The sequence below is a fragment of the Rhineura floridana genome, chromosome 6 (assembly GCF_030035675.1).
Source record: "Rhineura floridana isolate rRhiFlo1 chromosome 6, rRhiFlo1.hap2, whole genome shotgun sequence".
Lineage (NCBI taxonomy): Eukaryota > Metazoa > Chordata > Lepidosauria > Squamata > Rhineuridae > Rhineura > Rhineura floridana.
The window spans coordinates 127,606,874-127,630,289 of NC_084485.1; the positions used below are offsets into that span (position 1 = coordinate 127,606,874).

The 23,416-nt window shown below is 41.4% G+C and overlaps 1 protein-coding gene across 2 annotated transcripts in view; it reads left to right on the plus strand.

Annotated features, from left to right (window-relative positions):
• The window catches only part of LOC133387927 (cysteine proteinase 4-like), a 39,562-nt gene extending 17,065 nt beyond the window's left edge, over positions 1 to 22,497 (plus strand). Inside the window, exons 8-25 of one of the 2 annotated variants that reach the window (XM_061633788.1) lie at positions 222 to 260; positions 878 to 925; positions 2,006 to 2,047; positions 4,817 to 4,846; positions 6,499 to 6,537; positions 8,372 to 8,392; positions 9,775 to 9,816; positions 10,413 to 10,463; positions 11,423 to 11,452; positions 12,267 to 12,302; positions 13,357 to 13,404; positions 14,031 to 14,075; positions 15,488 to 15,529; positions 16,963 to 16,995; positions 18,639 to 18,683; positions 20,015 to 20,056; positions 21,309 to 21,341; positions 22,255 to 22,497. In XM_061633788.1, the coding sequence (XP_061489772.1) occupies positions 222 to 260; positions 878 to 925; positions 2,006 to 2,047; positions 4,817 to 4,846; positions 6,499 to 6,537; positions 8,372 to 8,392; positions 9,775 to 9,816; positions 10,413 to 10,463; positions 11,423 to 11,452; positions 12,267 to 12,302; positions 13,357 to 13,404; positions 14,031 to 14,075; positions 15,488 to 15,529; positions 16,963 to 16,995; positions 18,639 to 18,683; positions 20,015 to 20,056; positions 21,309 to 21,338 (663 nt within the window). In that variant the 3' untranslated portion in view covers positions 21,339 to 21,341; positions 22,255 to 22,497. The remainder of the gene's footprint in view (positions 1 to 221; positions 261 to 877; positions 926 to 2,005; positions 2,048 to 4,816; positions 4,847 to 6,498; positions 6,538 to 8,371; positions 8,393 to 9,774; positions 9,817 to 10,412; positions 10,464 to 11,422; positions 11,453 to 12,266; positions 12,303 to 13,356; positions 13,405 to 14,030; positions 14,076 to 15,487; positions 15,530 to 16,962; positions 16,996 to 18,638; positions 18,684 to 20,014; positions 20,057 to 21,308; positions 21,342 to 22,254) is intronic. The other variant, XM_061633789.1, reaches the window with a different exon arrangement.
• Positions 22,498 to 23,416: the final 919 nt, after the last annotated feature.

Genomic DNA, 23,416 nt, shown 5'->3' on the forward strand with positions numbered 1-23,416 from the left:
AAAAATATAAAACAATGTGGGCCATGATCTGTTGTTGATTTATATACTGCTTATATGGCAAAATGGCTTTTACACAGTGAAGTGGTTCACAAAAATTTGTTTCTGAGCAGCTCTGCTTATAATGAAAGCATTATTTTTATGTTTTTCATTTTTAAACAATAAAGATTTGGGCTGCATTGATCCCCCGTTATATTCTATTTACATTCTTAATTCCTTTTCAGGCACAAGGATCATCTCAGAGCAGTGGCAGCCAATCCAAGGTAAATGTTGTTTTCCTTGGAGTTAATTTTCTGTTCCTTTTCAAGGCTTGCTTCTTACCAAACTACACACTGAACTTTATTACCAACTTTATTACTGTAGCCATATATAATGTTAGCCTCATAATAGCGGCTGCATTCCAGGCAGGTTTTGGGAGGGGACAATTCTATAATGGGGAAGTAGTCGAGGAAGTGCTATCATTTCCCACCAGAAATTCCCTTGATGCTGCTGACACATGCGCTGAATTTTTCACAGCATCCACACTACATCACTTTCCTCAAAGTGCCATCCTATATTATTTCACCAGATTTACTGTTTCTGCAGAAAATCCGATAAGTTTTTTAAAAAAACACAATAGAAACAGTAAATCTGGATTAAATGGGGAAAAATTATGGGATGGCATTTTGATGAGGTTGATGTTGTGTGGGCACTGCGAGAAACTTGCATTTATGAGCAGCACAATTTTCTGTGGTGTGGAAGTGCCCAACAGCTGCACCAAGTCAACAGCTGCTCACATTTCTGTATCCTGCACAGCAGGATACAAGCCCTCTCCTCATTTCTGCCTCTGTTATTAAAATAGATTTATGAAGAAATGAAAGTATCATTTTTCCCCTTTCAGGTTATAGTAGTTAAACAAGGAAGCAGCAGTGGAAGTGGCTGTGTTGGAGTAAGTATACACTCTCTTGATTTAGAATTTTGTTCCAGTGTAAATGTTACAAAAGACAAGTTGTACGGGGGTGTGAGGAGCCTGCGTTATTGCAAAATAGCATAAAGTAAAGAGATGATGCCACTCTGCAGCTGTTCCAATGTGCTTAGTTCTCCCCTCCTCCATGGGGACAACAGTTGCAGACAATGTGTGGTGGGATTACTGTAAGAGCTGTCTTTGAATGCTGCTGTCTGTCTACAAGTTGAGCAAAGTAGCAGGACCATACCTCTTAACCTTGCTGCAAGAACCTAGATCTCCACACACTGATGCGGATGTCTGCAATGGGAAAGCCTTTCCCTTCACAGCTAGCTGTATATGTGAACGCTTCCACAGGATCAAGAACCCTGATTGTGCAGAGTTGCTAGTTGTGTGGAAGCCTTTATATTGGGGGGGGGACACACCTTTGTTCCTCCAGACATTGCTGAACTACAAGTCCCATCAGCCCCAGCAAGCATGGCCAATGGCCAAGGGATGAAGGCAGTTGTAGTTCAGCAACATCTGGAGGGACAAATGTTCCCCACACTTGCTTTATTATGTACAGCTTCCGCAGATGTTTGTGTCAATGCAGGCAGCACTGGAGGCAAATGACATCAGGGGCAGGACAACAGTTGTAGTCCCACACTCCCTGTCCACACATTTAGCCCTAACCATGGACATCAGTCTGAAGGGGGCTACTGTGTCCATTGGTCTCCCTATGAAATCTGAAATTAGTCTGTTTGAGTGTTTGTTGCCAGATTCCTGGTGATGAGCAGTTCAGCTGAATGTAAAACCCTGTTAAGCCCATACAGCATGACAATCTAGAACATAATTGATTCATAACTCCAGTTATCTGGACCTCTTTGCTTTGTATGCATGATTTCATTAGCATTCAGTTTAAAATGGTACAATGCTGCTTGATCGATCCACCTTATGTGCCTTATAATTATTAACACTTCTTAGCTGTGGATCAGTAGTGATTCTGATATTCCTATGTATTATGTAGGGTGTAATGTGCCTGATGCCGGCAAAAAAGTAGACAACTGTTTTCTCTTTTGCTTACAGGGTGCAGTTGCAAGTGTGTACAACAAACATGCATGCAGAGATGTAAGTTCTGATGTGCCTCTTTCTTCTGTGTTTTATTCCTGATCGCTGCTCAACAATACAAAGGACACTCCCATATACCAACTCAGTCCATTTCACTCAATATTGCACGTATCATAGGTGGGCAGACTTCAGACTTGCAGGATCTACTTTTTTTTTTACTAGAACCCCAAGATCCACCAGTGGAACCAGGTGCAAAAGAAATACAATGAAAATTAATGAATGCTGACCCCAGGAATTTGCTTTGAGTACCAGAACTTAATGGTCACAGTCTGTCCACACAAAAACTCACTCCTGATTATCCCCACCCCCTGATTTCAGCAATATAATTTTAAGGGGGTGGGGTCATTTTGTTGTTGCCATTGTTAAACAATTGGGAATCAGAAATCCTTCCTAATCTACTTCAAATTAATCAGAGATCCATCAGTACGTCCTGATTTACCTTCTGATCTGTATTGACAGGCAGTGAATCTTCAGTGTTTCAGAGAGGAAACATTACCTGAAAGTGCCAGGGACTGAACCAGAGATCTTTTGCATGTAAAGCATGTATTCTGCGCTAAGGCTTCTCCCGTGCTCATGAAAACTTTTGTACTTGCAATAGAACAAAGTGATATTGCTCTGTCTAGAAAAAGGACTGCAACCTTCTGATATGCTGTGGAGAAACATAGCTCTTTTCAGTCCCAGATAATGAAATATACCAAGCAGATGTTACTTTTCTGGATGTATTTCTGTTGAACATGTAAATGGCCATTCTGGGTAGATCAGTACTCCGGCAGCGGCTTCCAGATGCTTTGTGGAAGCCCAAAGGGAGGACAAGATGGCGTATTTGGTTTTATATATTGTTTTAAATTGATTTTAACATTTCACACTGTGTAAGCCCCTTTGGCCGAGCCTTTTCAGGAATGAAATATGAAAATAGTAATCAGAACTACAAGCTCTACCAAGCAATTAAAGGATTTGTAGTTGATTAATCATATGCCTTTCAATTGTTTAGGGACCAACACATTTAAATAAATGTGCTGGTCACCCAAACCTCAGTGTAAATATTTTTGTGAAATATTAAAAGTACTATATGATTCAATAAATAAAGTCCAGCTCTCATATCCTTTTACTGCAACATACTAGAACCAAAATCACATTGCAACACATATACCTTTAACAAGCAGCTTCACTAATAATCAGGAGCCAATGTTATTTAATCAACTAAATATTTAGTTGATTAATCTATTGAATAAGTCATTACTCTTAAAAGGATACACATAATATCATGGATAGAGTCCATTATGGGATAAGCAGCTAACTCTTTGGTTCTGTACTTGCGAATACATATATTTGGGCAACCTGATCCTGAAGATCTACTTTTAACTGCAGTGTCATCTTGCAAGCGGTGTTGGTAAGTGAATTCATGTAAATGAGGCAGTGGAATAGTCTGAACTTTCAAAGAGCTGTCCAAGGTGCTCAGCTATATGCTCCTTGAAAGTTTGGACTAAAAACCAGAGTGGATTCCACTACCCCACTGACATGGAGCCACCAGCTGCCACTGCTTGTAAAGCTGATGTTAACATATTTGGAAGGCAGAATTTTTTTCCTGAAAAGCTGGACAGAACCACTGAGCTTCTCCCCCTTTCAGGAAGACACCCAGTGCCTACTCTCAGGGCCAGTTCTAAAGGGTGGCCAGGTTGGGCACTGGCCTGACGGCCCCTGGAGCTACAGGGGGCCCCTCAGCTGCCCCTCTGCTTCCCTTCCATGGTCCGCATCCCCCCCATGTCCCCCCACATCCCCCACGTCTCCCCACTTACCTGTCTGCTGTCTTTTACTGTTGCCCTTAACAAAGATGGCGGCCGTGGTTTCCCTAAGGTACTGAAGCCCCTGCCGCCATCTTAGTTGATGGCAGAGATGTGCGTGCATAGCAGGCATACATGCCATCAACAAAGATGGCAGCGGAGGCTTCATCCCCTTAGGGAAACCGCGGTCGCCATCTTGGTTAATGGCAATAGTAAAAGACAGGAGACAGGTAGGTGGGGGTAGGGTGGGCTGCGCACACGCATGAACATGAATGCGAACACGCACGCGCATACATGCCGGGGCCCAGGGCAAGCTGATGCCCAAGCGCCCCGGCATTCCTGGAGCGGGCCCTGCCTACTCTGGATCATTTCCTATTAGGGAAGGAATGTTCAGGATAGTAACAACTTTCTTTTCATCCTTCTAGTTGAAAAGTCACTAGGGGAGGTTCAAATTCCTTACCACTCCAGCAGTGTGGCCTACTATCCAAACTGCCTAGGATTTATGCTGAATTTAATCCTTATTTACACATTGTCTTGAATTCTAAAGATTACCCTAATAAGTTTAGCTCCTGGTCCAGCCTTCCTCCACCAAGCACAGTGTTACAGAGACATCATTTTCTTTCCCAATATGTACCACTGGTTAAATCATACCATTCAGAAAATTAAGGGAGCTTTGGTTTGTTTACATAATGCAGTTGATGCTGGTAGTCAATCTTCCTATGGCCAGGTAAGAATGCTTTCTGCATTACAGTCTATTTTACATGTTCAACACAAATGAACCTTTCCCCAAATTCAGCTGGTCTTGTGAAAGATATTCAACATATGTCTTCCAAAAAGCAGATTGAACCAGGATGCGTACTGAGTTACCACCTGGTCACATAGCAAACCGTTCTGAAGATTTAGATGCAAAACTGCTTGTGCTGATGGGCTAATGCATGTTATTTCAAGGAATTTTAACTAACAGACATGGCTGTTCTATTTCTTTCAGTCGGTTTCCACTGATACTGGCAAAGTGAAGGTATGTGGGGTTTTTTCTTCCTCTCCAATACACTTAAAATGCTGGTAAACTGTGATTCTTGTATCACCAAGCACAAATCTTGTACATCTTTCCTGTGAGAAAATTAGTTGTCTTCCATATTGTGGGCATGGTACCTATTGTTTGGCACTCTTGACATCAGTTCAAGCCCATCCTTACAATTTTGAATTATCTGCCATTATAAACATTTCCCCCAGGTAGTTTTTTCTCTCTCTAGAGATTGTGTATTCATCTCCTTTAGTGCAATGTCTCCTAAAATTTACAAATGGCCTATTTCCAAATCAGTTCTAAGCCCTGACAGCAAGACAAGCCTGAATCCTTTCCACATGAAGTTGGATGTGTCCCTTGATGCTGTTAGCACTAGCGCTAACAAAGTGCCACCATTACCCACAGAATACCTTCTTTTTGGAAAATGCCACAGATTAAGATTTAGGCTAGTTTAATTTCCATCTTGCACAAAATGGGTATTTTTGGAAGGTAGAACATGCACACACTCCTTGATTATGAACATTTTTGTGAAATAATTATTATCTGGTAATTTAGCTAGTTACCTGTCAGTGTAGCCTTGTGAAGGCTTAGTTAATGTTCATAATACAGTTTATGGAGTCTCATCCTACTCTCTTTGAAGGTCATCAAAATTAGATATTTGTAGCAACAAAAATAAAAACAAAGAACCCAGCAGAGAACACAGAAACATACCTGTTTAGAAAGTATTTTCCCACTATTTCCCCTCAATTGACAGATATTTTTGAGGCAATTAAAATTAGGGATGAGGAAAGGCAGGGAATATTATTTCATGAACTTTTTGGCTATATGTCATTCATTATAAATCATAAATTAGCACGGAAGGTGATTCTGCAATGCCACATCTCAGTCTTCCTCCCCCCCCACTTTTTTAAAGCTCAAAAATGCTACTCAGTCATCATCTGATTCAAAATAATTCAGCATTGTCTCATCATCACTTTGTTTTTAAATATACCTATATAATAAATTCAAAATAAATTCTTACCCCTTATATACCCAGTTAATCACTGTACTCTGTTGGCGAGGGCCTCCTGCAGATACCATCTTATCAGGTGGTTTTAATTGTATTTTTGATGTCTTGCTTGTTGTGAACCACCCAGAGAGCTTCGGCTATGGGGCGGTATAGAAATTTAATAAATAAATAAAAATAAAATAAATCAGGTGATCCGTTCTGCACAACATAGGAAGTGGACCTTTAGTGTTGTGGCACCTACCCTTTGGAATTCCATCCCCTTAAAGAACAGGGGCCATCTCTGTTATCTTTTTGGTGCCTACTGAACACCTTCCTCTTTCAACAAGCCTTTTAAGTAGAGGCCTTATGCCAGTCCGTGTCTGTGTTGGAATTGCTTTTTAAGACGTTTTTAAAGCTGTTTTGTTTTAATATGTTTTAAAGTCTTTTGTTTTTAAACATATTTTAGAGTGTTTTGAGTGTTTTTGTTTGCTGCCCTGGGCTCCTTCTGGGAGGAAGGGTGGTATATAAATCAAATAAATAAATAAATGTAGTCTTTCTCCCTTTTGAGAATTGTGAAGACCTAGATTGTCTTTGTCCAAAAATCAGGGAAAATCACCACATTTGATTAGAAAATCACATTATTATTTTCTTACTACAGGTGGTGACCTACCCAGAGAGCAACCCCTACCCACCAGAGGTAAGAAATATTCTATGCTATATGTGATTTATTTATTTAGTAAAAACTTATACTGCTTAATGTAATAAAAATATCTAAGTGGTTTACAAGAAAAATACAACACAATTGCAAACAAAATTCAATAATGTTACCTAAACACAGATGAAAACAATATAAAAACAACTGTATATCACAAATCAAACGGAGCCCTAACCCAGTGAAAGTTAGAGTCAGTCAAACTGATGATGTGGAACCTGTGGCCCTCCAGATGTTGTCAGACCCCGAATTTCATGGCAGCTTGAGTTCAACAACACCTGGTGTACCCCAGATTCCCCTTGCCTGGTTTATACTCAGGTCTGCTCCAATCATGAGAGCTAGTTTGGTGTAATGGTTAGAGTGTTGGACTATGACCTGCAGACCAAAATTCGAATCCCCACTCAGTCATGAAGCTCACTGGGTGATCTCGGACAAGTTGCTGTCTCAACAACCTCACAGAGTTGTTGTAAGGGTAAAATGGAGAAGGAAGAACCATGTATACCACTTGGAGCTCCTTGGAGGAAAGGTGGGATATACATGTAATAATAATGTACAAAGTGAGGGTTAGAGTCATATTTTTAGTCCAAAAGGGATGTGTGGACAAAGAGTATGAAACACTTTCCCCATCTACTATTTGCTTCTCCTACCCCAAAAGCTGTTCTCCCTGCTAGCTTACTTTTGGATTCTGATCTCATAACTAGGAGAAAAAGTACCTGGGGGACAGATGGTAGGGCGGTTAGCCAGAAGTAGAAGAAGGGTTCAACACAACCCTTTTGCTGTAAAAATCTAGACACCACCCTCTGATTTACACAAAACTGAAGGACAACTGGGTTTAAACAAATAGATCTGTCTCCATTGTGTCTAGTTGGGATCATAGTTGCCGTTCCCATTGATTGTTTTTCAGTGACCCCAACTAACTTTCTCCAGATGGGGAACTTGGAGGTTTCTACCAAAATGCTCCTAAGGATGATTGCTTACACTACATGGTTCATTTGTGTGTCACTTGAGAAAGGGATATGTGTGTGTGTGTGTTACTTTTTCCTTTGAAATATACAGAATCAGTGACCCAATACTTTTCCAGTTACTGTTTCCATGCATTTTAATGGGGAAAACCTTTTAAAAGGGAATGTGCTTATTTTGTCCTTGGGCGTATGTATCCCAGGTAACAGTGTTAGGAGCACCTCAAAGCCACTGCATACTTAGGCTACTTCAGATATTATGGATTCCTCTCCAAAAGTGTAAGAAAAAGTGTGTGTTCTGTACTGCTTGAAATGTAGCATTGCTAGCTTTCACCAGAAGTGCCACAGATGAGGTAGCTGTGTGCTGTGGACTAATTAGTATACTTATGCTAATGTGCACTTACTCGCTGTTTTTCAGCAACTAAAAATTGACTCTGTGGATATATTAATTATGCATATGAGCATCTTTGCCTGTGTGATACCAGCATAATATTCTTGGGATGATGTGCAGGCATAGCTATTGCGACATACCACATTAGCAATTGTATATTATGAGGGTTTATTTTGGACTTTGGTCATATGACAGTAATGCGGCAATCCTGCCTACACTTACCTGGGAGTAAGTCCCATTGAACTCAGTGGGGCTTACTTCTGAGTAGACATGTACAGGATTGTGCTGTAAATGAGTCGTTACAAACTTTGTTTGCTCAGTAGCTACAGAGTTAGCAAAATAAATGGAATTTACACTGAAGTTGCATTTTGTGTTTTTGTTTTTCATCATTGTTCTTTCCTGTAGGAAGTCCCTTTGCAAGCTAATAACATAACTGTGTGTGTGCTTTTCCCCCTCTCTTTCCTAACAGCGCGGAAATACATATTCATCGGTAAGCACAATGCCTCCTTTTTATGGTCATTAGTATGAGGGCAAATCTTATGCCTATCTCCCAAACCAATCTAACTTCACTGCCCCCAACCTGTTTTTCATCAGCTAAGATCATCTCTATTAGTATCCAATTTATCTTGAAAAGTCAATACTTTCCATGGTAAATAATATTTTCTGTATTGTTATGACTGGTTTCTATGGACAGGACTTTATACACTTTTCTAGCTTCGGGGAATTGTTTTGTAAAGACTTGTCTGCTGAGGAACCTCTGCATGATGTAGAGGGCTTTGGGAAGTGTCTTAGGTTCATGGAGTTCATCCAGGCTGCTGGGCAAGTTTATTAGGCGTTACTGTTGCTCTGTATGAACTGAAAGTGCACTCTAGAGCACACCCAACACACCCCTGTGACTGTAGTGCAAAATAGTGTCTGGGTAGAACCAGCAAAGAATTAAGAAACAGGGTACCTTTGGGGAGGGGCTGCAACTCACTGGTGGAACATCTGCTTTGCATGCAGAAGGTCCCAGGTTCAATCCTTGGCATCTCCAGGTAGGGCTGGGAGAGACCCCTGCCTGAAAACCTGGAGAGCTGCTGCCAGTCAGTGTACACAATCCTGAGCTAGACGAGGCAATGGTCTGAGGCAGTATACAGCAGTTTCCTATGTCTGTGCCTCCCTGAGCACATGCCCAAGAATCTGGTTTCAGACACAGCCCTGTCACACAAAACTCCAACTCCTTATTCCCCCTTTCCCATGCTTTTTTTACACCTTGGCAGCCTAGTTTAGAAGAATAAAGACCTTTTTGTGATTCCTTTTTAAAAACAATTAGAAGAGCTCTGCCAGTAGATCCCACTCTAAGGGTAGAGACACACTTAATGTTTGCTGGTTCCAGTGTGTCTCCACCTCTCTTTTCTGAAAACGGGCACACAATACCAGTCAAACACCGCCGCCTTTTACTCTAAAAACTGGTTGGATCAACTCAAGTGCACTTTTTAAAAATTCAGCTTCAGGCAGATTTCACAACTGATTGGTAAATCAACCCAGGTGTGTCCAATGGAAATGCTTTGCTGTAGGCTCAGGCAAAGACAGTGACTGGCTCAACACTTTGCTGTGGGCGGTCCTTGAAGGTCTGAAGTCAGCAGTGAGGGAGGGAGGTGTGGCCAGCAGAGGGCAGAGTAGCTTCGAAAAGGAGCCAGAAAAAACATTCTTGCTGCTTTTGAAGTGACTAGTGTGCCCACAGCCATGCTTTTGTTCAGCCCTGCTCTAAGGTTCTCTAGAACAGAGTTTATGGATGATCCAGGAGCAGACACAGATTCAGACAGATAAAGTTTACTGCTTTTGTGCTAGCTGCATCATAGCCAGATTAAATGGTTTCCAATTTTCTTTCAGAAAATTGTAAATTCCAACTATGGTGGAATCATCTATTCCCAGGTAAGAAGTCTTTCTCCATCCATTCTCAAGGCCACTACGTTTGTGTTATCATCAGCACTGTATTATGAATGTACCATCACAGGAACAATTCTACGTACATTTTAAGCTTTATCATTGTTATATACTTGCCAGTTTAGGATAACACTTCATGCATCTGATGAAGTGAACTCCAGTATGTGAATGCTTCTGCCATAATAAATTTGCTAGTCCTTAAGGTGCCACAGGTTCTTTGTTATATTTATTAATTTAAAACACAAACCCAACTTCTCATAAAAATAGGGATGCCCAGTATAGTAGTATGTACCCATGTTACATAGAATATTGTATGTTCTTCCTTTTGATCTTATAAGCTTCTTACTGTAACAGGTGCAAATAGTGATTCCTTGCTTAAACAACTGCAAAGCCCTTTCATAGGGTAATTCTACAGAGCCTGTTGTTGGACTCAGATTTATTTACTTTGCTCTTAAGCTTTTAGATGATTTCTTTACGTTTTAATATTTGCCTGTAATTTGGATGGCTTTATTTCTTGTAAGTCTCGTGGTATCTCCTTTTATTTTAAAAAGCAACTAATCCCCCCATCCCTCCTTTTTTTTCAGGGTTCCAAACCTCAAAGTGGTTCATCAGAAAGTGTCCGTATTTCCATCCAGGTAACTATTATTCAGTTACACAGGAAATTCAGCATGTGAAAAATGGTGCTTCCCAGGGAATACTGTGTTTTGAAGCATTTTACTCCAAACCAGCTTCAATCCGATATGAGTGCTTAAGCCAAATTCAAACCACACTTCAGCCCTGGTGTGTACACCTTGGGAAGAGGGAAATGGGGGCAGCAGTGAGAAGGGGGGCATTTTCAGAGTTGTACACTCCCAAAGAAGACACAGGGGAAAATATTATAGGTATCAAAAAACCTGTGCACATGTTCAGGTGACAGCCACACAAAGAGGATTTCCAGGGGTTGGAGCAATGGGGAAAGTGCACTGAGTGCAGACAGTGGTGTGGACACATACAGCAGCAACTTTGAAACAGATCAAACTGGGCTGATGTGTACGACACTGTGTAAATATGCTGCTACACAGTAGAAAAAAATCCAACATTGATGCATTTAATGTGTACATAGTAGTAGCAGCCAGTGAGGCCGCACAGATGGGGCACTGTTGGTCTCCCAGATTGCGAACATGGCGGGTCACTGCTGCTGACTGAGAGGGGGAGGGCCGAGGCATGGGAAGCTTGGCACAGTGTGCAGCAGCAGGGCATCGGGATTGGCTCTACCACTGCATGCCAAGCTCCTCACACCTTGCCCCTCCCCCTCTGCCTCTTGGTCAGTGGCAGCAATCCCCAAGTTTGGAAGCCAGGTGCGCAGCAGTTCTCCACTTGCACCACCTCACTGGCCTCTGCTGGTACACAGCCCATGTCTGAGATCAGAAATCTCACAATCTGCAGGGGTGACTGGGGTTGAAAGGCATCGTGAAATCCTTTCCTACATATACTAACCAATGCGTTGAAGAGGAGGAATAGGAAGGTTTTATTTTTTTGAGACTGTTACATTGAAACAGACTGATTGTTAAAATAAACAACCAGTTGCTTGATTTCTTGTTTTTGTTTTCCAAAGAGTGGAAAAGTTGTTCCAGCTTGTGATAAGGTGAGTGATTTGTCTCCACCATCAGTTATTTATACCTATATTTTATTATTATATTAATGTTTTTCCTACATATAGAATGCTTATAGAATGCCCAGGAATTTTTTAAAATAAAACTTGATAAATGATGGTCATCCAAAGAAAATGGCTGTTGGTAGGTTCACACAGACAAAAGAAAGTACTTCACACAGCATATAGTTAAAACTATGGTTTGTGCTACCACAGGATGTAGCGATGGCCACCACATTGGACAGCTTTAAAAGGGGTTTAATGGAGGATAAGACTGTCAGTAGCTACTAGTCATGCTGGTGATATACTACTTCCAGATCAGAGGCACCAGGCTTCTCTGAATACCCCGCCGGGGTACAACAGCAGGAGAGGGCTACTGCGCTCATGTCTTGCTTGCAGGCTTCCCAATGGCATCTGTTTAGTCACTGTGGGAACTGGGATGCTGGACTAAAGAAGCCTTTGATCTGATCCAGCAGGGCTCTACCTCTGCTTGGTATCCCCATCCCATCAGCCCCATGAAACAGCTTGCTATTTTAAAGATAAGGAGCTGAAGCTCACTTGCCCAAGTGCTATGGAAACAAGGCGCCCACTGTTTCCACAGCTGAGCAAGTTTTTTTTATGCAGATCTTGAAATTCAAGTTCCATACCCTGTCATCCCCCAGATCACACCACCTTCCAATGGCATGATTCTTACGTCCGTTCAATCCATACAGATATAAATATTAATAGTTTTCATGACTTAGGACAAAAGGTGTGTTCAGATAACCTGTTTCTCAATGAAGTAATTCCTGTTGGTTCTCTTTTACAGAGTAAACCCACCTATAATATCCAGGTTTGTAACCAGGTAAGCTTCTCTATGCCACTGTTCTTAAAGTGTTTTTTTGAATGTAACATAGTGTTCCTCTTAGCAACCACTGAAGCTGATTTCTAATGGCCTTTACAGAGTCATGTATTGTGTAGGTCGTAGATTAATGATGGCCTCATAATATCTCTTGAGGATTGCTATTTTCATGATGAGGAAAACCAGACCCCTCAAGGAGAATGAGAGAAGTCTGAATATCAATTGCTCTTTGTTTTCCAGGTCCGTATGCAGTAATTAATCTAATAATGAATCCATTTTTCCTTCAGATTAATTACAAATAAGTGTGACTTTTAGACCATTTTGCACCTCTGATAGCAGAGGCTCTGAGGCCTAGAGACTTCCAAACTCCCTTCTCCTTCTGTCCCTTATGTTTTGGGCCTTTGTCACTGCCTTTGTCTCATAGTGTCATCTGAGGGCTAGGGGTGGCATGGAGGAACTACTGATATAAACGTATGATTGTATTCAACCAACTCGTTCCATCAGCTCAAGGTTTTCTGCTTGCGCAACAGAACTTCCCTCTCCCTTCTCCCCATGCACACCCTATGCCCTACACAACTTCCAGGTTTGATTACTGTAATGCACTCTATGTGGGGCTGCCCTTGAGGTTGGTCCAGAAGCTGCAGCTGGTGCAAAATGCAGTGGCATGATTGCTCATTGGGGAAGGGTATTGTCAGCATGTCACTCCTCTGCTGAAAGAATTGCACTGGCTACCTATTAGCTGACCTCCCCATTGCCAACATGGGGGAAATCAACAAATGCTTAAGTTTTCATTTGATCTGGGTGAACTTTTTAAGCTTAGAAGCCCCTTCTGAAGGAATAAATCTGATGGTATTTTATATCTACACGCACACACACACACACACACAGAGTTATAGTGTGCATCAAGCACTACGGTAGTGTCCTTCCTGCTCTTGGTCTCAGAGTTAAGATGCTTAGCTCATCACTGTGGCTTTATTTTAAGAGCCATTATCCTGTGGCTTTCACTCAAAAAGACTGATTAACAAAATCATGGTTGATGACTTGTTTTTCTTCACAGCTGGGCCAGCCTTCAAGCTCTCAGAGTAGCAGCTCAGTCAACATACAGGTGAGTATGTATACTTTATATTAAATGTTGGTTACTTTCTAAAATGAAATGTCACTTAAAGGTTGATTAACAATAGCATGGCGGACAGGTGGCTGCCCCCCCAAATAAATTGTCCCCCCTCAAGCAACCCAAATGTGGGGTGTGTGGGTCCAATGCATCTCCATCCCTTCCCCCGATCCCTGATTCTCCATGCCTGGCCAAGCTTGTCTTGATGGCAGTGGAGGAATAGCAGGCGGTGTTTTCTTGGTAGACAGTACAGTGGGGTGGAAGTGGAAGCCACTAACCTGGGGTCATAGGAGTTGTAGTTCAGTCCCAATGACCTCAGTTGGAAGGATGGGCTAGCAGCTTAGTCACACCCTTTGCATTTCCTGAAGTTTAGAAAAATGTGTTTTCCAAGGAGGCACCAGCTGCCCCACCATCCTGGTCTCCAAGGTTAGTGTTTCCCCCAGGGGATCAGGGTGAGCTGCTGGTGGTGACTGCAGACGCAGAATCAGGGCAGGTGGCCTGCTTGCGGTAGGCTGTACTGCCATTCCCGACTCTGCTTGCAGAAACGGGGCAAGGGTAATCACTTGTGCTAGTGCTCCTGCACCACATCCTTAATGGCCGTTGTCTGTTCTTCTCTACAGGGCCAGTCTTCAAGCTCACAGAGCGGCAGCTCCTCTGGCAAACAGGTATATATGCAGCCTACATATAGGGTTGTGTTTTAAGTGGTTTTTGAGCCTCTTCCTCTGAAAGTGAATGCAAATAGTTTACATTATATATCAAGTTAGGAAGGACCAGATAGAAGAAGGGAGCAGATGAAAAGAGGGAGCATAAGAGTGACTGAAGATTATTTAAACACATGAAGGATACCTTTTCTGTGGTGGCCCCCAAACTCTGGAACAGCTTACCTGAGGAGATACGCCTGGCGCCTACGGTACTTTCTTTTAGGCGCCAGGTTAAGACCTGGCTATACTCCCAGGCATTTTAATGTTTAATGTTTTCATGTTTAACGTTGTTAGTTAATTTGCTGTTATGTGTTATTGATTTTATTATACTATTGTATTTTAATCCTGTTTGTAAACCGCCCAGAGAGCTATTAGCTATGGGCGGTCTAAAAATGAAACGAAATAAATAAAATAAAATAAATAAAATAATGTATAAGCAGTATGAATATACCTGGACTAGATCAGGACCAGTTCTGGCTACAAAATATCACTGAAACTCTGGGCTACAAAAGTACTATTTTAACTGTCATGGCTTCTTCCAAAAATATATAGAAAGGTGTAATTTGGGCTGAAAATTTTGTCTTAGATGGCAGTGGGGGAGGACTAGGATTCTCTAAATCTTAAAGAACCTCAGTTCTGTCTGCCTCCACACTACAATTCCTATGGTTCATTAGGAAGAGGGGATGAATATGGTTTAATCTTGTAACACAGATATATCTCCAGGGATAATTGCACATGTGATGACAATCCATTAATTCTTTTTAACTGACTCTCTTTGGGCAATATCCATTGTTCGTAATACTCAGAATCAACGCATTTAAATTAGTGGACTTAAACATATTGCTTTGAATGCGTGACTAGTGTTGGATATCAACCTTTGTTAAGAACATTTAGGCTGCAATCCAATACATGTTTACTCAGAAGTAAGCTCCATTGGGGTCAATGGGACCTACTCCCAGAGTTCCAGGTAAGTGTGTATTGGATTGCAGCCTAAGAGGGTGAAGGAATATAAGATGTGAAGGGCAGGAAGGTGATCTATCCCAGGTAGGCAAATACCTAGATATGATACCTGTGCCAATAGCTTCACCATACATTTGTTAGGAAATAGCGTGCTTTTGATTTCTTGACAAACCTCAACCTCACAAGGAAGGTTGGTAATAATTTCCTTTTGCTGCACTCTGTGTATATGATTTCTGGAGCCATTTTTGAAATCCTTTATTTGATAATGAATTCTGAGTTTCATTATTTTGAGGTGAACTCTTTAAATTTGAGTAAGAGTGCTAACCCCACAAGAAAATCACAAATTGTGGGAATGCGTATAGAAAATATAGCACTTTGAGGCTACCAGTTCATTTTTTATTTCTTTGTTTTTAAAGCAGGGTGGATCTTATTCAAGTGGCGGAAGCTCCTGTGGTCAAGTATGTTCCTTTATTTGACAATATTTAGAAAACAGTCTCTGTTTATTTTCTGATAACAGAACTATTTGTTAAGAAGGAGATGTCAGAAAAATGTAAAAATATAATACAGAGACTCTGCAATTCCTTGTTACTTCTGATAGCAAACCATACTAAAATTGGTAGTACACAATTATTTGTATTCAGCAAATCTTCAGATTTAAGTTCTTGTTGGAACAAATATGCAAATATTTTCCATGGTGTGAAAATGCTATTATCTTAATTTTTGTCCTTAAAAATAATTAAAGTAGCAACATCCCCTTTAAGGCTTTGCATATATGTTACCAACAGGACAATGAGTGCAGTTCACTCAATGTGTTTCATAGGTCACATCCACCACATCATACATGGACTCTTATACCATGTCATGGCTTCCCCGAAAGAATCCTGGGAACTGTGTGTTGTTAAGGGTGCTGGGAACTGTAGCTCTTTGAGGGGTCATCTAACAGCTCTCAGCACCCTTAACAAATGACAGCTCCCAGGATTCTTTGGAGGAAGCCCTGACTGTTAAAGTGGTATAAGAGTTCTTTAAATGTATGGTGTGGATTTGACTATATATCTTGAATGCATTCTTGAGATGCCTTCTCTTCACTTAAAAGCAGAGAATTCCTATCTCTGTGATGTTCTCACTGCAAACATTCAACGCATTCCTGTTCTCCCTTCTCCAACCCAAATGGCACATTGGGGAAGGGGTGGGGTGAAGCATATTATATAATCTCTGCCAACCTTTTTTTGCACTTGTCCAACAGCACATTAGAGTTCTGATATACTAAGCAAGCGGGAGAGGATTCTATAAAATACAGGAAGGCAACCTGTGGCATGGGGCCCACATGCAGCCCTCCACCTCCTTTGGTGCAACCCACCAAACCCAGAGAGAGAGGGGGAGGATAATGAATGAATGGAGGGAAGGGGATTGTGTATTTGTGTGAATGGATGTGTGTGTAAGACAAAGAGGGAAGAAAGGATGAATGAAGGTGAGAGAGGAAGAGAAAGAGGGAGAAAAGGGGGTTAAGAGATGGATGTCCCACCCCTTTTTCTTTTAGTTTTAGCCCATGTTATGCTTTGGCCCCACTCACCACCACCTGTATGTGGCCCCCATCCACTTTCCCACTATGGAATGCAGTCCTCATCCCTGAAAAGGTTGCCTGTCTCTGCTATAAATCTCTGGCAATCAACGCTACATCAGGGAGGGTGGAGCGAATCTTTCAATATATTATATACAAGAAAAAGCTACGGTCTGCAGATGTTATGAACAGGAGTTTCAACTCTATCTGTGATGGCTTTAAGTACTGCCCTCAAATGGGCTCAGAATGCATAATCTATGAGTTTAAGGAAATAAGCGGTGAGCTAAAAATGCAAACCTAACAATAACAAGAATAAACATTTATTTCAAATAGGGAATTACATATGACAGCAATCCCTGCAATCAGGTAAGCCTTCTATTTCATTTGCTTAAATGATACAATCTGGTGGAACATATCATTTTTGGGGTCTAATAGTTGCAAAAGTTACTAAGGCTTCCTCCAGATGTTCTTTTTATTGTGCGTTCATGATAAGGATGGGCGAGAAATTCTGTTCAGTTTGCATTTCAAGGTGAATCTGTCAAATTTATCTATCAAACTTTCCAAAACAATATGAGAACTAAAACACAGCCATCCTTCAAAATTTGCAATTATTTGAATTTTGCAATGCAGTTCACCAACAAATCAATGCTTACAAAATGCTCATGTTAGCGAAAAGTGTGCATAAAACTGAACATATGAGTGAAAATAACATTCAAAAATGCATTATATGATGAGAAATTGCTTGCAGAAATGTGGACATTGGTCAAAACTGCCTACAAAAATGTGTTAAGAGAAAAGCACACTAAAACGATAATTTTCATGAGGATTTAAAAAAAACTTCACAAATTGCTGCAGAAATGTAGAGAACTGAATTTAAGATGGGAAAAATGAGAAATGAAGAGAACCGAAACTGACAGAACCTTCCATCCCTATTTCATGATGATTTGTGCTCATGATGGTATTGGGGTGGTTATAAACAGTTCTGCTTTCAATACCATTTGCGCCTGTACAAGTGTCACGGTGGACATACTGTTTGGTTTTAATTTGGCACATGTCCTGCTGAATTTCATACCACAAATGTTCTAGATTCCCTTCCTCCGCACTCCTTTTGTTGGCCTACAGCACTAAGAGCGCCCCTCCAGATGGCAATCATGCAGCAACACTGGGGCTGCATTGCAGAACAACTGATAAAGCCGTATAAGTCCACTACTAATGCACTTCTGTTGCATCAGTGACATACTGCAGAATGCCCCTGGAAAAAACCACCAGTCTGGAGGGGCCCTAAAACATGGGCATTGCCAGATCTGTACACTTGTAAAGTGGCAGGTGGGTAGCAGGAATTACTGAATTATTTTCTCTGGCCACATTTCCCCTGCCCCAAACGTCCTCCCCCAGCAGCTTTTCACTCAGTGGGTCTTACTACTAAAGGATTCTTCAGAGATTGGCATGAAGGGAAGCAAAAGGGGGAGGGGCTTGTAGAGGGAAAGGAAGGATTTGCCATCCCTTCTTGAACGCCCCTTCTCTGTACGGAATCACAGCCCACCACTCCACTTTACACTAGTTTGCCAGGATCCTATTTCATAAAACATGGGTCACTTGCCATCATATCTGGTTAGATGATTTGTGTAGGACTACAGCCTATAGGGAAAAGAAATGTTAACTGTTTTATATTATGTTAAAAGTTTTATAATATGGTGTGGAAGACTGTTAAAGACTGCTCAAGTCTGCTCAAGTAATCAGAATCCAAGAAGCTGAGAAGAAAAGTGAGCACATTTTGGGGTGGTGAATTCCCAAGAGCAATCTTCAGGAAACAGCCAGGGAATAGGATGTGCAGAGAGAAGATGGGAAGTGCATTACTTAGAATTCCACGCATATAAAATCTTTCATGTGGCAGACAGCTTGTGAATTCTACCTTCTTTATTGAAATTGTCAAGTATTTGTCACTCAGAAAAGAGAAGATAGTAAGCCCAGCAACTGTATGTGATAACTGATTTCTTGCTTCTTCACAGGGATCATCATCATCATCATCATCATCATCATCATATTCCAACCAGGTAGGTGTTCTTTTCTTCAGCTGTTCTTTCCAGTTGTATGATACACTGATTTTTTCAGGCGCTTTAATTGAGAGATCAGAAAATGCCCATAAGGAAATGCACAAATAAAAAACATGACCAGAAATTTAAGTCCATGTGATTTGACCTGGCGCATTTAGATCCAAATCTCAGACTATCTGTGGATTTACTGGCTGCATTTAGCATAAGAACAAGTTGCAGCAACTTTTGGGCTCATGTGCAGCTATCTCTCCTGTTCTCCATTGGTGAGGCCACAAATTTCACTTCCAATTTCAGTTAACCACAGCATTCCATCCAAACCCTAAACTGCTTGATCTTAACAACAAACTGTCCCATGGGTTATGAAGTTGGCTTCTTTCAAACAAACCATAGTTAAAATTAGTCACAGTTTGGAGTTTTGACAATGCAACAAGTTGTGGTTAATCTAAACTGGAAGCAGATGCTCCTTGCCACCATGCCTGAGGAGGTGGACTGTGTAAGCCCAAATTGTTGTCATCCTGCTAAACTATGGTTAGCATGACATCCAAACATGGCCATCGATTAACCTTTGGCAAGGCTGCCCCACTCAGGAAAGAGATGAACTGATAATAGTGATTCTGTGCAGTGACTGAATTCTCTTTCTTCACGGGGCCAAACATCTTTACAAAGCACTTACAAGAACCAGGCTAGGGCACTTTTCTTGATTGTTCCTTTCAAGATAGATCTGGGTTGGGGAACCAGTGGCCCTCCAGATGTTGTTGGACAACTCCCATCAGCCCCAGTCAGCATGGCGAGTGGTGAGGAATGATGAAAGTTGTAGTCCAACAAAATCTGGAGGATCGTAAGTTCCCCACCCAGAGATAGACAGTGCACAGATTTTCAGGCAATTTCACTGTAATCAGAATTTCACACATGATCAAAAAATGCCTATAAGAAATTTGGTGAGACAATATAGAGCACAACTCACTAGGAAGTTCTCCTTTACAATCCCCATGCACTGTTGCACACCTCCCATTCATTTCAGTGGGACTTGCTTATGTAGGAAAACGTCTTAACAATTTGTGCCCAAAATTTCCATACATTTCCCAATTTGCTTTTAAACTCTATGGGTTGTATCCACTACTCAGAGTAGTCCAATTGAAATTAATGGACATGACTTACTTTGATCCATTAATTTCAGGGGGTATAGTCTGAGTAGGACTTAATTGGACAAGAGCCAAAAACTCCATATTTTTGTGTGTCCCCAAAAGATTCTAAGCATGAGATTTCTGAAATTCATCCAACGAGCTCTTTTAATGTGGTTTTTTCCCCTCCATACTCTTTGTTTTCCTTAGGCTAGTTCACAGTCTCAAGGCAACAGTAATGCCTGTAATCAGGTAGGTTTTCTTTTTCTTGAGGGTTATCATGATTTGCTACCTGGAAATGTAATTATATATGTACATCCACACACTAGATTCTGTCACTGTAATACCCTCGTCAGCAACTTAGTTTTCCTGAACTGCCCATTTTGGAAGCAACTGACAAGAGTCAACTGAGAGAGGGGTCCCAGTTGTTGACCCCTTGTTTAAGATGATCCAAGTTTTCATTTATTTATTTTTTATGTCTTTATCCTGCTTTTCAGACATTGTCTGCCAAAGTGGGCCATCGCAATAAAAACACAAGATGGGCCTTGCCATCAGACTTACTAGCTGCCTAGGCTAATTCTTGTCATGCTAAACTATGTTTTAGTGTGATGTCCAAATGTAGCCAATGTGTTCACACCAAATTCTTCTTATCAATCTTTAATGGTAGTATATTCTGATCTTGTGCATGAGATCTGAAGCTCTGATAATGTGCTAACTTACTGGGCAATCTTTGGCAAGGTTGTCCAACTCAGAAAAAGGAAGATGAACTGATTTTGGAGGCAGTAGCAATTGCATGCGATACCTGATTGGTTTCTTCACAGGGCCAGACATCTTATTCACAAAGCACTTACAACAACCAGGCTAGAGCCTATTTCTTTATCTGTTCCTTTCAAATTATATATGTATAGATCTTCAGGCAATGTTACTGAGAGTCGTGATCAGAAAATGCCATGACTGCAGTTGGACAGAACAATAAACTATGGTTTATGATTACATGAACCAGTCTTGGGCTCATGCATTCACCACTTCCTTCTTTTCCTTCACTGTGGGCGTAAGAAGAACAAAAACATTTGCAGCTTAGCATTATATCTGAACCCAGGCAAACTGTGGCTAGTCTTCATAAAACTGTTTTATGATGTTAGCTTGTTTCAATAAACCATGGTTAGGAGTAAGCACAGCTTAGGCTTGAAGAATCATGCTAAACTGTGGCTCGTTGAAAATGGAAGTAAAAGCTTCTGATCTACTCCTTGTGACTGTACTGGAGGAGGGGAGAGATGGGGGAGCACATACAAACATAGTTTATTGTTACATCCAAATGTAGTCTATGCAGTCTATGTATCTTAGTCTAAACAGCTGTGTGAATCAGACAACCCTCTTGGACTGTTGCTGTGGTCATGTTGTCACTGAATTTATGTGAAGCAGTCATCCAGGATCTCTGGGGAGAACAAATATCGACTACAAAAAGTCACACATGGCTTTTTCTGATTTTATATTTTTCTCTCAGGGTAAAGATACTTCTTACAACAGGTGCTGAATGGTAAATATCAGTTCTTATTGTATGAGGATAAATTTCATAGTATTCTTTTATGCTTTTAAAATATTTTGGGGAAATTTCTATTGCATGATTACATGATGTGATCAATTTTGTTGGCAGGAATGACAGGGCCTAACTTTACATTGCATTAATGACGTGATTAGCAAACACATTGTAGGTTAAAAACTGAAATATCAGATGAGGGATGATTCTCATCAGCATTGCAGAAGGGGAGATTTAAGCCTTCCCACCACAGCCAGTGTGGTGTTGGACTACAACCTGGGAGACCAGAGTTCGAATCCCCACATAGCCACGAAGCTCACTGGGTGACCTTGGGCCAGTCACTGCCTCTCAGCCTCATGAAAACCCTAGTCATAGGGTCGCCATAAGTCGGAATCAACTTGAAGGCAGTACATTTACATTTTTACCACAGCCTTAGCATTAGGAACATCCATTTTCTGTGGGATCCCAATGGAACTTTCCTAAACTGCAGGAAACCATGTAAGGAAGGGGTGGGGAACCTTTTTGGCCCAGCAGGCCAGATCTTTATCTGTTCCCACCCTGGTGGGCCAACATTGACAGGTGGGTAGGGCAACAGTTGATATCAGATTTAAATGAAGTGAGGCAAATCATGAGTAACACTCTGTATCTACCCAACTTGTGTATTGCCTATTGATCTTAACATAAGATGGAGGCACTTAACATCATTAAGTAGATCTGAGGCCTCAGTTCAGATAAATGATCTCTAGATTAGATCATTAGGTTTGTCATTCCATACAAAGAGGAGTGGATCATTGTTAAAATGTTACCAAGAAACAATGTCAGCAGTAGGGGATATCTTGTTTGTCTTTTTAAAAACAAATCCCATTATACAGTAATCACTATGGAATGGCATGGTTATATTTCTGTGTTGTAGCAAAACTTGTGGAAATAGAAAACATGTCTGGAGCTGAAGAAGATAATTCAAAGGAGATCATGAGAGCAACTTCCGCATGGAAGAAGGGCTGGAATACCCCAAAGTCCGAATACATTGCAAAATTACCCTCTCAGTGTGTGGCTTCCCTGACACGTGACATGAGGCTACCGAATAGAAATGTTCATGTTTGCACAAATCAAAATAGGGGGTAATGAATCAAAATAAAAATTCTTTGTCCTACAACGTTCAAGTCTATATATTTTTGTTTATTAAAATTTCATCTCACCCTTTTCCCCAAAGCACCCAAGGCTGCACCTTCCACTTATTTGTCATAGAAGCCTTGCGGTATCTGCACATCCTGATAAGCTGGTCCACTTTCTGGCATATTTTCTCCCTTTGTTTCTCGGCTAGCCTCCTTCACCCCAGTGAGGCTATCTTACTGGGAGAGTTGGCAGCCTTAACTGCAATCTGAACCTAGGGTTGAACTAGGCAGCAGTTCACTGTGTCCAAATAAAAGTGCTTCAATTGTATTGACGGAGGGAGTGGGGGAGGTTCCATTTTAAAATCAAAAGGAGTGTATAGGTGATGATGAGTACAGAACCATATCTGTGCTCCCAGTTACATCTCAGTGACTTTCCCTGAGCTGTGTCTGCAGTTGCAGATCAATGACACTAGAGGGCACTGCTCTGCAGTGGCTGTGCCAATGGACTTTGAAAAGCATCACCACAACAAGCTGTCCTTTATATACAGTAGCTGGAAATATATATCACTAGCCATTGCATTGTAAAGATCATGCCCCTTACAAACATCATATTGACAGTTGTGGCAGGAGGATAATAAAATCCTTAGGTAGACACGTTTGGAGTGAGAAGCAGTCAGACAAATATATACGACATGTACCAAGAAAGTGCAGTTAAGTTAGCATTTTAGAGCATTGTCTGTTCACTGGATATCAACCACAGGAGTGTAAGGATGGTTGGCTGCAGGGCTAGTGCCAGAGGGCAGCCAGGTCGGGCCCTGGCTGAGGGGCCCTGTAGCCCAGAAGGGCCCTTGAACAGCCTCTCCTTAGGGTGGGAGGGTAGCATTCCTGTTCTGCAATCCATGGCAGAGTTGGCTCCTGAACCTGCTGCAGATCGCAAGCTCCCAGGCACACACTCCAGTC